The following is a 13,526-nucleotide window of genomic DNA, read 5'->3' on the forward strand; positions in this document are numbered from 1 at the left end:
ATAACTCCAGCTGTGTCAAGTTGACACAAAACCAGTCATTACCCTGTGCCCCAACTGGTTTGAATGGAGATGTATGAATGCGTATGCATGAATCTGTATATGAATTTATGTGAGATTATACATATTCATTTGTATAAAAGTTTTTCTTTTTGCAAGTGTGACTCTCTTCTCCAGTTCAATACAAGTTTATTGTGCCAAACCTCCTCTCAGCCAGACAAGGAGAGGCTTCTGGACAAGAGGGAAAGATCCTAACAATTAATCCTTTACTTAGTCCCCCCCCCCCACACACACACTTATGTAACACATAGTGAAATGTGGTGCCAAATGCCAGAGTCTATAGTTTTCTGGCCTGAAAGGAACTCAGACAGGCAGGTCAGCTATCGCAGCAAAGTGACTTAGACTTTTTAAAAAAAGATTTATTTATTTATTATAAATAAGTACATTGTAGCTGTCTACAGACATTCCAGAAGAGGGAGTCAAATCACATTACGGATGGTTGTGAGACACCATGGGATTTGAACTCAGGACCTTTCGAAGAACAGTCCATGTTCTTAACCACTGAGCCATCTCTCCAGCCCCAAAGTGACTTAGAGTTAAGACAGGTAAACATTTTATTATTAAACAGCAACCCTAAATATCTTCCAAGACCAAGTCTTGTCCCAAGAACTCTCTTCCCACTCAGAGAACCACAAGAAAGAAGTGTCTGGGGCTGGTGAGATGGCTCAGTGGGTAAGAGCACCCGACTGCTCTTCCGAAGGTCCAGAGTTCGGATCCCAGCAACCACATGGTGGCTCACAACCATCCGTAACGAGATCTGGTGCCCTCTTCTGGAGTGTCTGAAGACAGCTACAGTGTACTTACATATAATAAATAAATAAATCTTTAAAAAAAAAAAAGTGTCTGGACCCTTCCATCCCCAGCTCACTAGCCAGTCAGCCTAACCAGAGAGCTCCAGGTTTACTGAGAGACCCTTTCTCGAAAAATAAGGTAGGAAATGACTGTAGAAGATCCAGATATCAGCCCTCCTCACATGTGCACCCATATCCACACACAGATGTGCAGATACATACAAACATGTACATACACACTGAAAATAAATAAGTAAAATAACCCCCTGGCCACTCTGCCCTCTTGAATGGGTCAGATACCTCCTCACCACGTTACTTTTTTTTATTTTTTTTTATTTTTTATTTTTTTTTTTAAAGATTTATTTATTTATTATATGTAAGTACACTATAGCTGTCTTCAGACTCCAGAAGAGGGCGCCAGATCTCGTTACGGATGGTTGTGAGCCACCATGTGGTTGCTGGGATTTGAACTCTGGACCTTCAGAAGAGCAGTCGGGTGCTCTTACCCACTGAGCCATCTCACCAGCCCTACTTTTTTTTAAAAATATGTAACTCGTTTTTCTTTTTTTTTGTTTTTTAAGATTTATTTATTTATTATATGTGAGTACACTGTAGCTGTCTTCAGACACTCCGGAAGAGGGTGTTAGATCTTGTTACAGATGGTTGTGAGCCTGCCTCTGCCTCCTGAGTGCTGGGATTAAAGGCGTGCTCCACCACGCCCGGCTTCCCCCTTAATTTGTACCAAAACTCTAGACATGGTGTGCTTTCTGTAATACAAGCTTTGGTTGAACTGTTTTAAATGAGAGACTGGATTCTAAGACAAAGATTCCATAGCCTCCAGCACAGGTGTTAAGAGTGACTGGATGGGGGGGCTGGAGAGATGGCTCAGTGAGCACCCGACTGCTCTTTCGAAGGTCTGGAGTTCAAATCCCAGCAACCACATGGTGGCTCACAACCATCTGTAAGGAGATCTGACTCCCTCTTCTGGAGTCTGAAGACAACTACAGTGTACTTATTTATAATAAATAAATTAATAAATAAATCTTAAAAAAAAAAAGAGTGGCTGGATGTAGTCCCTGAACCAGACTGAGATACCTACACAACAAACCTTAGTGATGGAAGGCTGGGAGAGAGGTGGAGCTTTGGGATAGGAGTGCCTGAACTCCACTCAGGCAGGCTGGCTTCGAACTCAGAAATCCGCCTGCCTCTGCCTCCCAACTGCTGGGATTAAAGGTGTGTGCCACCACACCTGGCTTGACCATTGGGTTTTAACCCAAGACTTCTAGACTGGTCAGTGGCTCAGCAGATTAAAGGGTGTGGTATGTTTCAACTGCCAAAATGAAACTCTTTTTTTTTTTTTTTTTTTTTGGTTTTTCGAGACAGGGTTTCTCTTTATAGCTCTGGCTGTCCTGGAGCTCACTTTGTAGACCAGGCTGGCCTCGAACTCAGAAATCCGCCTGCCTCTGCCTCCCGAGTGCTGGGATTAAAGGCGTGCGCCACCACGCCCGGCTTTTTTTTCTCTCTCTCTCTTTTTTTTTTTTTTTCAAAATGAAACTCTTGACCAAAGCAAGCTGAGGGAAGGGTTTCTGTGGCTTAAGCTTCCACATCACAGGAAGTCAGGACAGAGACTTAAGTGCTACATCCACTCCAGCAGTGACAAGCGCAACAGGCCCTGGAAACCTGGGCGCCATCCCCAAAAGTTCATGGAAACTCTCCTGGAATCATGGCATCCTGTATAACGAATGCTCCAATGTCCTTGCTTTAGTTGGTAAACAGATCTGTGTGCTTTCCCTTAATATTGCTTTATTACAAGTGCTCCTAAGGATTGATATTTGGACATATAGCTCGTCCCTGGGCATGGATAGTTAAGTCACTACCCTACATAGGAATTTACCATTATCTAGGAAGAAGGAAGTTTGTGATCTAAGAAGGAACCAAAGTAGATACTTAGAACTATAGATAGTTGAGTTACACCCATACACAAGTATTTACAATGGCCTAGGGGGAAGGTGGACTATACAATAGCCTAGAATAGGCATGAAGCCCTTGACCCTGGCTTCTAAGATTGAGTGGACCTTAGGTGGAGCTGTTTTTGATCCCAGTTGTTAACATTAAATTTTGTTCCAGTTGATTCCTGCCAGTCCTTTGGTGTTTGAATTCCTGTTTTGTGTCAGAATACAGTAACCTCTTTGTACCTTGCCGGTGTGTCACTCAACTTCCCTATTCTTTTCTTTTCTTTTCAAGAATGGGTAATTTTCTTTTATTTATTTATTATATGTAAGTACACTATAGCTGACTTCAGACACTCCAGAAAAGGGCGTCAGATCTTGTTATGGATGGTTGTGAGACACCATATGGTTGATCGGACTTGAACTCATAACCTTTGGAAGAGCAGTCAGTGCTCTTACCTGCTGAACCATCTCACCAGCCCCTCTATTTTCTTCTGTATAAAAAGTTTGATGCTTGATTTGACAAATTACATTCAGATTCTACACAATCTCATGTGTTGCTTCTGTTTGTCATTCGCCAACTCCTTGTCCACCTGCAACCAGAGACCCGTTCCACGCAGATAGGAGACCCAAAAAGGGAATAGTGTGCGGCACTTAAGCAGGGCAGGAACCTGGAGGCAGAAGCAGAGTGCATGGAGGGTGCTGCTCACTGGCTTACTGGCCACTTCAGCCTGTGTTCTTATAGAACCCAGAACCACCAGCCCAAGATTAAGAAAATGCCCCACAAGCTTACCTACAGCTCATCTATCTATCTATCATCTATCTATCGTCTATCTATCTATCTATCTATCTATCTATCTATCTATCTATCTAATTTTTTGAGACAGGGCTTCTTTGTGTGTTCCTGGAACTCGATCTGTCGACCAAGCTGGCCTTGAATTTACAGAGCTGGCCTGCCTCTGCCTTCCAAGTACTGGGATTATAGGCGTGCACTATCACCCGTGTAGAAGGATTTTTTTCAGTTGATGATGCCTTTTCTCTGACGACTCTAGCGGGGTCAGGCGACATAAAACTAGCCAGCACGAGGTGCTTGTGGCCAAGTCTGATGACTATGTAAACATGGAAGGAGAAAACCTACTCCTATAAGTTGTTATCTGACCTCCAACACACACACTGTAATGTATTGCATCCAACAACAACTTGCATTCACACAATGAACAAATTCATAAATAAGCAAATGCAAAAAATTATTTCCAACTTTTTTTTTTTTTTTGGCAATTAAACTGAAGCTAGCTGGGGCTGGAGAGATGACTCCGTGACTGAGAGCACCGGCTGCTCTTCCAGAGGATTTGGGTTTGATCCCCGGAGCCAATATGGGGGATCACAGCCATCTGTGACTCTGGGTGTGCAACTCCCTCCTTTGGCCTCCGAGGGGACTGAATGGACATGGTGCACTGATACAAATGCAGGTAAAACAGTCATAAACATAAAAAACATGGACTTGGAAATATCTCAGACTTCCTTTTCGGCTGAGAATGGAATCTGTGACATCACAAACTAAATCTGTATACTACCCCTGAGCTGTTCTCAGCGCTCAGGAGGCTGTGCTCCTCCGTTCCCTAGCTAGCTTTCCTACCCGTTTCCTGATATTGACTTAGCAAGCCCCAAGGTCTGTATGTCGTAGGGCTTGAAATGTTCTCTGTGAGGGCTCAGGCCTCTGTTGCAACTCCTTGCTCTTTCCAGGTGACAGGCATGGATGGGAGTGTGCTAGCACAGCTTTGGACCAAAGACTTCCTGGTGACGACGCTGCATGGCTTATCCCCAAAGTACTCTCTTAACCTATCCTAGGTCCAGACGGTCTTGCTCTCTTTCTCCCGAGCTCCTCCACTTCTTGCTCGCCTTCAAGACAGCACTGTGCTTTGTGTTAGCTTCAGTCTGGAGTCATCGGAGAGAAGGGAACCTCAATTGAGAAAATGCTTACATAAGATTGGGCTGTAGGCAGACCTGGAGGGCATTTCCCCCTTTTCTCTAGACAGGCTTTCTCTGTGTAGTCCAGGCTGTTCTGGAATTCACTCTGTAGACCAGGATAGCCTTGAACTCAGAAATCCACCTGCCTCCTGAGTGCTGGAATTAAAGGCATGAAGCACCACTGCCTGCCAGGCATTTTCTTAGTGGTTGATGGGGAAGGCCCAGACCATTGTGGGTGGTGCTCTTCCTGGGCTGGGCTATAAGAAAGCAGGCTGAGGGCTGGAGAGACGGCTCAGTGGTTAAGAGCACTGACTGCTTTTCAAATCCCCAAAACCACATGATGGCTCACAACCATCTGTAATGTGATCTGATGCCTTCTTCTAGTGTGTCTGAAAACAGCTAAAGTGTACTTATATATAATAAACAAATAAATCTAAAAAAGGAAAGAAAAGAAAAAACAAGACTGAGCAAACCATGAACAAGCCAGAAAGCAATACTCCTTCATGGCTTCTGCATCAGCTCCTGCTTCCAGGTTCCTGCCCTGTTTGAGTCTCTGACTCGGCTTCCCTCAGTGACTGTGACTCAGGATAATATGCAAGTTGCTTTTATTTATGGGGTTTCACCACAGCAGTAGTAACACTTACTAGGACAGACATTGGTTCTAGGGACTAAAACCACGATCTAGTGTCAACCTTGCCTTCCGTGTTTTTCTTACCTCCTTGGTCACAATGAAACACAAGCAACTAACATGGTATCCCATTGTTCTGAGAAAATTTCACAGGATCATGGAATTCCCACATCCTGAGGCTGGGTATGGTCACACACACCTTTAATTCCAGAGGTGGATTTCTAGGAGTTCAAGAACATCCTTGTCTACCAAGTGAGTTCTAGGACAGTCAGGGCTATGTAGAGAGACAGCTTCTTCAAAATAATTTAAAATAAGACAAGACAAACCAACCCAACCCAACCCCCCAAGCCAAGTACCTGAGGAGGAGCACTGTTCATGCTCCATCTTACAGACAGGACTACTGAGGCAGACGGCCAGAGGGCGTGCCCAAGCTTACACACTGCAGGCTAGAAAAATCTAGAGATAGGCTGAAGAGATGTCTCAGCGGATACGAGCACCAACTGTTCTTCCGAAGGCCCTGAGTTCAAATCCCAGCAACCACATAGTGGCTTATCTGTAATGAGATCTGACGCCCTCTTCTGGTGTGTCTGAAGGCAGCTACAGCGAGTGTACTTACACATAGCAATAACTAAATCTTGGGGCCAGAGTGAGCTGGGCCGGAGTGAGCAAGAGGTCCTGAGTTCAATTCCCAGCAACCACATGATGGCTCACGGCTATCTGTACAGCTACAGTGTACTCATATGCATAAAATAAATAAATAAATACATAAATAAATCTAAAAAACGAAAATCAAGAGCTATCTCTCCTATACACAGCCCAGCCGGTCTTCACAGGACTCTGGCCTGTGTACCTCTAAGACTCTGCATGCTTTCTTTGCAGCTGCTGAGCTTGAGGTGTGTCCCCGCCATAACAGAAAATCAGTCAATTAAGTGCATCTATGACTTTATTAGTTGCTTAATGTCACAATGCCCAGCTTCTTTCCTTCCTTCCTCCCTCCCTTCCTTCCTTCCTCCCTCCCTCCCTTCCTTCCTTTACTGCACATGTGTATACATCGACACATGTGACACAATGTGCACTCGACACATGTGACACAGTGTGCACTTGGAGGTGAATGGACAACTTCACAGAGTCCCCTCCATCAAGTGGGCTACAGAGATTGATCTACCGGTTGCCCAGCTCGTTGGCAGCCACCATTACCTGTTGAGCCATCTTGCTGCCCTCCCCAATCTCTTTTTTAAAATAGTCTCATGAAATTGAGCCTGGCTTCACACTTATGTAGTTGAGGATAGCCTGGAACTTCTGATCTTTGTTTTTAACCTCTAAGTATCAGGATTACAAGAACAGTTTGTGTGGTGCTGATGATCAAACCCAAGGCCTTGAATATTGCAGGCCACCTACCAACTCAGCTATGCGTCCAGCCCCCAGTTTGCACATGTGGAAGAAAAAAATGGGAATAGGGAGGTTATCTCTTTGTAATCTGTGATAAGCCAGGGAAGGTGTGTGCTGTGTCAAGGGAGGATCTAACATTGGATTCTCCCCTTTGCCCAGACCATTAAGAGCCACACAAGTAAGAAACTGACATAAGGCCAGATGTGTCTAGGCCGAGCACAGCATCTAGACTCTCAGCTGCCAAGAATACAGGAACAATGAGATCTGCTTTCACTGGGGAAGGTCAAAGTTCCAAGGGCAAGGACCCCAGGCTCTAATGGACTTTAACCCTCTGGAATGTGAGCCACTATTAAATGCTTTTTTAAAAATAATTTATCTTGGTCATGGTGTTTGGGCACAGTAATAGAAAAATAACTAAGACATCTGGGATACTAAAAATAGGTGAAAACATTCCAGGGTGCAGAGTAAACTGTCAGCCCTGTGGCTTTCCTCTCTAGGCCCCTAGGGTCAGGTCAGCTGAGCCCTGGCGCTTGCCTGGCAGCAGGCCCTGGGGAAGAGGGCGGGGCTGGTTGCTAAGGTTTCAGGTGGTGCGGATCCTGGATCCGGAAGCAGGAAGCAGTGTGAGTTCCTAGGACCTACCTGGCCTGGGGGGAAGGGGTGCCACTAGAGGCAGGTGGGGGCACTGGAATCAGCTTTGCTGGGGAGAGAGGAGGTAAGGGGATGGTTGGGTGGGTGGGTCGGGGCTGCCCAGGTCAGGGTCAGTGTGGGGGCCAAAGGTCTAGGGGAGGGAGGGGAGACAAGCAGATGGGCTCGGGGTGTGTGTGTGGGGAGGAGATAGTGGAGAAAGGAACAGGGAAGGGAGAGGTTGCTGGGTCAGGAGCAGAAGGAATGGGGACAGAGGAAGAGGCTGGAGGGCTTACAGAGCAGAAGGCTGAGGAAAACAGGGGGGGGTCAAGGGTCATCTTAGGGTAGGGTCAGACTGTGTACGGCCAGAAAGAGGCCTGGACTGAGGTGGCCCTTTGGGGGGTCTGGGGCAGGTGACTGAGATGGGGCTTTCTGTTGAGGAGCTGAGGCAGGCGCTGCAGGCCACTGCGGAGGAAGTACTGGGGAGGCTGAGGAGCCGGCAGCTCTTCCAGTCGGAATGGGACATCGCTGCCTTTGTGGTCTTCCTCACATTTGTGGGTGAGTGCGGCTCCTGATCCAAGGCCCTACCCCGTTGGGGCAGGGGGCCACATCGCATCTGGATGCCTCTCTCTGGTCTCCAGGCACTGTGCTGTTGTTGCTGTTGCTGGTCTTTGTCCATTGCTGCTGTTGCTGCTGCTGCAGCACCTCCCCCAGGCCGCGGAAGGTGAGCCCCGGGAAGGTGAGAGCCTGGGAAGATGGACCTAGGAAGGGGTGGGTGCTGCACAGAGAGGAGCTCCCCTAGAAGCCGCCCTCACACCTTCACTGGGCGAGAAGGGCAGGGCAGAGCCTTCTGAGAGGTGAGGGTTCAGGCAGAGCTTTTTTTTCTCTTGCAGGAAAAGCCCAAGGGTGTGGATAACTTGGCCCTGGAACCTTAATGCTAACTTGCCCTTGGCATGGGTCCAGCTGGATGACAGTAACAGAGCCAATGTTTGCCAAAGCCTGAGTCTGGACTGTGTTCTAATCCCGCCAGGGGCAGTGTGGTGCCTCACCACAATGCACTCGTGATTCCCTTGTACACTCCCAACTTCTGCTACCCCTTGGGGCCCACTCTGCAGCCTGGGCACAGGCTGTGATGCCAACATTTAAGAGGCTGAGGTAGGCTGGGTGTGGTGGCACACGCCTTTAATCCCAGCACTTGGGAGGCAGAGGCAGGCAGATTTCTGAGTTCCAGGGCAGCCAGGGCTATACAGAAACCCTGTCTCAAAAAAAAAAAAAAAAAAAAAAAAAAAAAAAAAAAAAAAAGGCTGAGGCAGGAGGATTATGAAGGCCTTGACAGGGAACACGGGAAGCCATGGATCACCAGGGACTTTCAACTAGTCTCTACTGAGTAGGCAGACAGACAGACAGACCAGAGTCAAACCTGATTTTTATTTCTTAGAGGTGGGTTGGGGTTACAGAACAAATGGTCCCAGTACTGCACCTGATTTACAGGGAGGGTTCTTCCCTCTTCCCTCCTCCACTTCATAGGTGAGCGCTAACCCCATCCCTCAAGGACTTTCTAATGGGAGCTGAGAGGGTAGGAGAGGGGAGAGGCCTGGGCTTGGTCCCACCCTTAGTCCAAAGGTTCCTGGAGTGTCCAGGAAGGCAGGGTTAGGAGCTTGGCCACACTTCAGCTCATCTTCTTGACTGACCCCTCCCCTAATCAAAACACCAAGCCAGCACCCACTTCTCTAGGTGCCTCTCAGGTTCACTGCCATCAGTACCACAGGGAATGAGGAGGGAGAAAAGTGACAGTGACAGGTACTGCAGGGGTACGAGTTACCCAGGGGAGGGGCTACAAGTCAGGGCTACCATCTTGGGGGAGGAGGCAGGCAGGTGCTCGCTCAGAAGGGCCGGGAGCTCCAGTAGCTGGAAAACACAGCGATCTGCAGAGGGTGGGGCATGGTCAACAACAGGTCAGTAGGGTGTCCACTGGCTTCAGGGGTGTGGCAAGGGGGATGCTAAGGTTATGGGAGGGGACTGTGTCAGAGAACCTTTGCTGGATGATTGCTGTGTATGGTATCATGGGCTCTATAACTCGGGGGCACCTTGGAAGTGTGAGGAGAGCCTTGAATGGCCCTGCTCCCCTGTCCCACATGCCCAGGACATACCTTGTCCTTGAGCTGCTGGCAGAGCTGCAGGGAGACGGTGAAGTACACCAGGGCATCGTTGAGCCAGGGGATCACGCATTCTACCTTGTGCACATGGCTCACCTCGAGACGCTGTGAGCCCCACTCACTGGGGAAGGATGAGAAGTGGGTCCCTGAGGGTAGGCTTGGAGCCGGACCCCAAGAGCAGAGGGAGTAGAAGGGAAGGGGCTCAGCCGGGCGTGGTGGCCCACGCCTTTAATCCCAGCACTGGGGAGGCAGAGGCAGGCAGATCTCTGAGTTCGAGGCCAGCCTGCTCTACAGAGTGAGTTCCAGGACAGCCAGGGTTACACAGAGAAACCCTGTCTCGAAAAACCAAAACCAAACCAAACCAAACCAAAAAACAAAATAAAAAAAAAAAGGGAAGGGGCTCTAGGAGCCCTTTCTGTATACTTACAACATGGCCCCGGGGCTGTGAAGTACTGCGCCTCCCGCGGGGCGGAAGTTCTAGGCAGAAGCAGCAGAGTCCGTGAGGTCTAGGTAGAGAGTCCTCAGTAGTGCTGCTGTGGGGGCATCGGAGGTGGGGAGAACTTTACCTTGGTGGAGGTGGGCTGCAGGGCGTGCAGCTGGTACACAGTGAGGCACAGCTTGTTGAGGTTGATGTAGACATTGACCAGCAGGTCAGAGGGTAGGGTAGGTGCAAACATCCGCTGGAGGAGGCAGGAGGGACTTTAGGCTGCACTGCTACAGGATATGGCATTATGGGGGAAGGGAGGAGCCCAGTCCTATCCCAGATGCTTCTCCATAGGCTGAGGCACCAGAGGCTCCCCATAATCTCTGTGCACTGGCTGCTAGGTTGGACGCCACTGGCCACTGGCGGGAAACTGCGTTAACATATTGGGGTACAGGATGCAGGCCAAGCACCCAACCCGGAAGACTGCAGAAAACCACCCAGGCACAGAAATCTCCCTGGCTGGACCTCTCAGTAGAGACTTCTTTCTTGGGGTAGGGACTGTCTGAGGTACTGACCGTGAGGCCGCTGGCAGCAATCTCCGGCAGGGTGAGGGTGGCTGGGGTAGTGAGCCGGTTTCTGGCTCTAGTCAGTTGCAGCATAACAGCATCCATGAGCTGGGGACAGAAACAAAGTCTGTCAGGTGGCCATTGCTGCTTTGGTGGCAGCAGTTGGGCTCCCCCGTGTCCCAGCCCAAGCCCCTAGCATCGGCAAGCAACATCTGTAGATTCTGTTGTTGCCAGGTGACCATGGTTCCCATGGTTCCCAGGCCTAATCTACAAGCTTAGCAGATGCTGTAATTCAGGTCATAAGCTAATACATGTGGCCAGATCCCGGAGTCATGACTGGGAAGGAGCAGCTTCCAAAGAAGCCTGGGACACAGAGCTCACACTGGTCAGGGCAAGGCGCTGACACGGGAAGAGCACCTTGAGGACCTCTGCTCCTGTCTTGAACTGGTAGCTCTCATCCCGGTTTGCTAGGAGATAAATAGCTTGGCTCACATGGTTCCTGGCATCCTGGATCTGGAAACAGCCCCCACCACCCACAGAAACAAAGTCTGTCAGTTTCAGGGAAGCCACATTTCTGGGTCTTGAGCCTGATCCCAGAACATGGGGCCCACTTGAGAGGCTAAGCTCCCAGGAGAAGGTGGTGCCATCTGTGGTCTTGACCACCTCCAAAGCTGGAGTATTTGAACCTGGATGGCCAGGACAATCATGGCAGTCAAGGCATGCTGGCTCTTGGCCCTGTGTAAGTCACTGCTCAAAAGATAAGCCCTAGTACACCCATAAGGTAGTAAGTGTGCAAGGCTCAAGGGCAGAAACAAGCATGCCCAGGTACCCAGGGAGAGTAAGGAGGGGGACCTGTGAACCAGCTTCAGATCAGGGTGTGTGTGTGCCCATGTGAGTCACATGGCCTATGGGTAGGCAGAAAGCTTGTGGTTGATTCATAGTACATGGGAAGCCCCTGTTAAGTGACATTCAAAGGGACCTTCAGCTGTCCTAACATGGCCAAAGTCGAAAAAGTAGGGCTAGTTTTACATCCCTAATGTGGAGCAGACTCTGCCCCCCCCCCCCCTTCTGCTATATTTGCTGTGGTCGCAAAGTCCCCAGTGCTAGACTTGTCCAGGGAGGCCTGAGCTCGGGCCTGCCTTGGGCCGCCCAGGCTGGGTGGTGGACTTGTCCAGGGAGGCCTGAGCTCGGGCCTGCCTTGGGCCGCCAGGCTGGGTGGTGGACTTGTCCAGGGAGGCCTGAGCTCGCGCCTGCCTTGGGCCGCCCAGGCTGGGTGGTGGACTTGTCCAGGGAGGCCTGAGCTCGGGCCAGGCTGGGTGGTGGACTTGTCCAGGGAGGCCTGAGCTCGGGCCTGCCTTGGGCCGCCAGGCTGGGTGGTGGACCTCACCTGCTGCAGCTTCCACTGCTTGTCCTCCCGGAAGGCCAAGTGCAACAACTGGTTGTTCCGAGGCATCTTCAAGTTCACATCCTGTGAGCCAGCAATGCAGTGGGGGGATGGCTGAGGCCCTAGCACCTCAGCCAGCCAGGAGGGAGATAAAGAGGAATGTCAAGAAATAGGAACTCAGACCCAGGAAGAACCACAAAGTGGTGGTGGTGGTGGGGGAAAGAAGCTGAGAAAGGGGAAGAGCTGGACAGGAGGTAGTGGTGTAGCCTGAACCGTGGGGAGGGGCTGTCCCCCAGGGCCTTTGAGGCCTTAGCTCAGAGGGTGGTGGCCCATTCAACTTTGATGCGGGGCCAGCCTGCCTAGGCTTCCAAAGTTTGTATTTCACAGGGTCCAGATGCCAGGCTGAACTAAGTGTAATGCCATCAGCTTCCTGTCCTTCCCCTCCTGGGATCTAAAGCCTATCTCATGAAGTAGTGTGAGGGTTGCCTGTGTATTACAGACATACAAGGAAACAGGTCAGAGACAAGGGTCAGAGCCAGGGTCACACAGCTAGCTGGTGGCAGAGCTAAGCCATCACCATCCTTGTCACCAGCTGGACTGTTGGGGGACTCACCGCTTGGCTGAGGGCATCCCCTTGCAGAGTCAGCACCCCTTTCACCTGGTCTGTGCTGTAACACACAGGAGTCAGAGGAGCGCCTGCTACTGCTCCCTCCCCTTGCAGGCTGCCCCATCGTACCCTGGGCATTTCCTCCCCCCAGGTGTACGCCCCTTCCAAAGGCTCCTGCCCAACCCAGCTCACCCACAGCTGCCCAGGATGAAGTTCTCCTGCTTGGCAGGGCCCTCGGTGCTGGGGCCTGGGAGAGTGAAGCGGAGAGAGGCCTCCTGTGGAAGACAGCGCAGTCCTAACACCTCACCTCAGTCTGGCCAGTGTTCCATTCCAAGGCCTAGATACTTTGCCAGATTAGCAGGGGAAGGGACGAGGAGGGCAGGCCTGACCTGGCCCCTCTGCCTTTGCCCTACTAAACCTCCAAGATTTTATGAGCTCAGACCCGTTCATTCCAGTCCTGAGCATATCATGAGCAGCCAGGTGGAACACAGAAGAGAGGCACAGTGCCTAGATGGCTGGAGTGCTGTGATATGTGTGGAGAGCAGAGTCCCCGAATCAGGCAGTCAGTCACAGTAACATGCTTTCCTAGGTCACTGTCCTAGGAAAGATAGTGAGATAGTTTATCTTCACAAACAGACCTGTGAGCCTGGTTAGGGTAAGGGAACAGGCTCAGAAATCCGGGTAACTTGGCTGAGATCACTTCAGAGCTCCGATTATCAGTTTTGTTTTGAGACTGTTTTGTTTGAGGCAGTGTTTCATAATGGAGACTAAGGCTGGCTTCTAACTCATGAACCTCTAGTCTCACTCTTCCGAGTGCTGAAATCACAAGCTTTCACCACTACCCTGCTTGCTCACAGATAAATGTCAGTTTCAAAGATAGTTCACTCTAGCCGGGCGTGGTGGCGCACGCCTTTAATCCCAGCACTCGGGAGGCAGAGGCAGGCGGATTTCTGAGTTCTAGGCCAGCCTGGTCTACAAAGTGA

The 13,526-nt window shown here is 50.0% G+C and overlaps 2 protein-coding genes across 8 annotated transcripts in view; one reads left to right on the forward strand and one right to left on the reverse strand.

The window, feature by feature from the left end:
* The first annotated feature begins 7,316 nt into the window (after nt 1–7,316).
* Nucleotides 7,317–8,409, forward strand: Smim22 (small integral membrane protein 22). 5 transcript variants are annotated; one of them, XM_021185235.2, is made up of 4 exons: nt 7,317–7,402; nt 7,820–7,964; nt 8,048–8,145; nt 8,300–8,403. In XM_021185235.2, exons 2-4 carry the CDS (start codon nt 7,829–7,831, stop codon nt 8,339–8,341), a joined length of 276 nt encoding a protein of 91 aa, XP_021040894.1. In that variant the 5' UTR covers nt 7,317–7,402; nt 7,820–7,828; the 3' UTR covers nt 8,342–8,403. The 5 variants fall into 5 exon arrangements, 4 of the variants coding, with proteins under 4 accessions (XP_021040894.1, XP_021040896.1, XP_021040893.1 ...); XM_021185237.2 differs by having other exon boundaries at nt 7,328–7,402; nt 8,048–8,130; XR_002379988.2 differs by having other exon boundaries at nt 7,393–7,494; nt 7,850–7,964; nt 8,300–8,409.
* Nucleotides 8,410–8,812: 403 nt separating this feature from the next.
* Rogdi (rogdi atypical leucine zipper) overlaps nt 8,813–13,526 on the reverse strand; it is a 5,361-nt gene continuing 647 nt past the window's right edge. Inside the window, exons 3-11 of one of the 3 annotated variants that reach the window (XM_021185063.2) lie at nt 12,736–12,818; nt 12,550–12,604; nt 11,940–12,020; nt 10,970–11,065; nt 10,562–10,660; nt 10,129–10,242; nt 9,990–10,039; nt 9,557–9,683; nt 8,813–9,331 (exon numbers count right to left, since the gene is read on the reverse strand). In XM_021185063.2, the coding sequence (XP_021040722.1) occupies nt 9,290–9,331; nt 9,557–9,683; nt 9,990–10,039; nt 10,129–10,242; nt 10,562–10,660; nt 10,970–11,065; nt 11,940–12,020; nt 12,550–12,604; nt 12,736–12,818 (747 nt within the window). In that variant the 3' untranslated portion in view covers nt 8,813–9,289. Of the gene's footprint in view, nt 9,332–9,556; nt 9,684–9,989; nt 10,040–10,128; nt 10,243–10,561; nt 10,661–10,933; nt 11,066–11,939; nt 12,021–12,549; nt 12,605–12,735; nt 12,819–13,526 lie in introns of all 3 variants that reach the window. The other 2 variants (XM_021185062.2, XM_021185064.2) reach the window with 2 other exon arrangements.

The sequence above is a fragment of the Mus caroli genome, chromosome 16 (assembly GCF_900094665.2).
Source record: "Mus caroli chromosome 16, CAROLI_EIJ_v1.1, whole genome shotgun sequence".
NCBI classification, from domain to species: domain Eukaryota; kingdom Metazoa; phylum Chordata; class Mammalia; order Rodentia; family Muridae; genus Mus; species Mus caroli.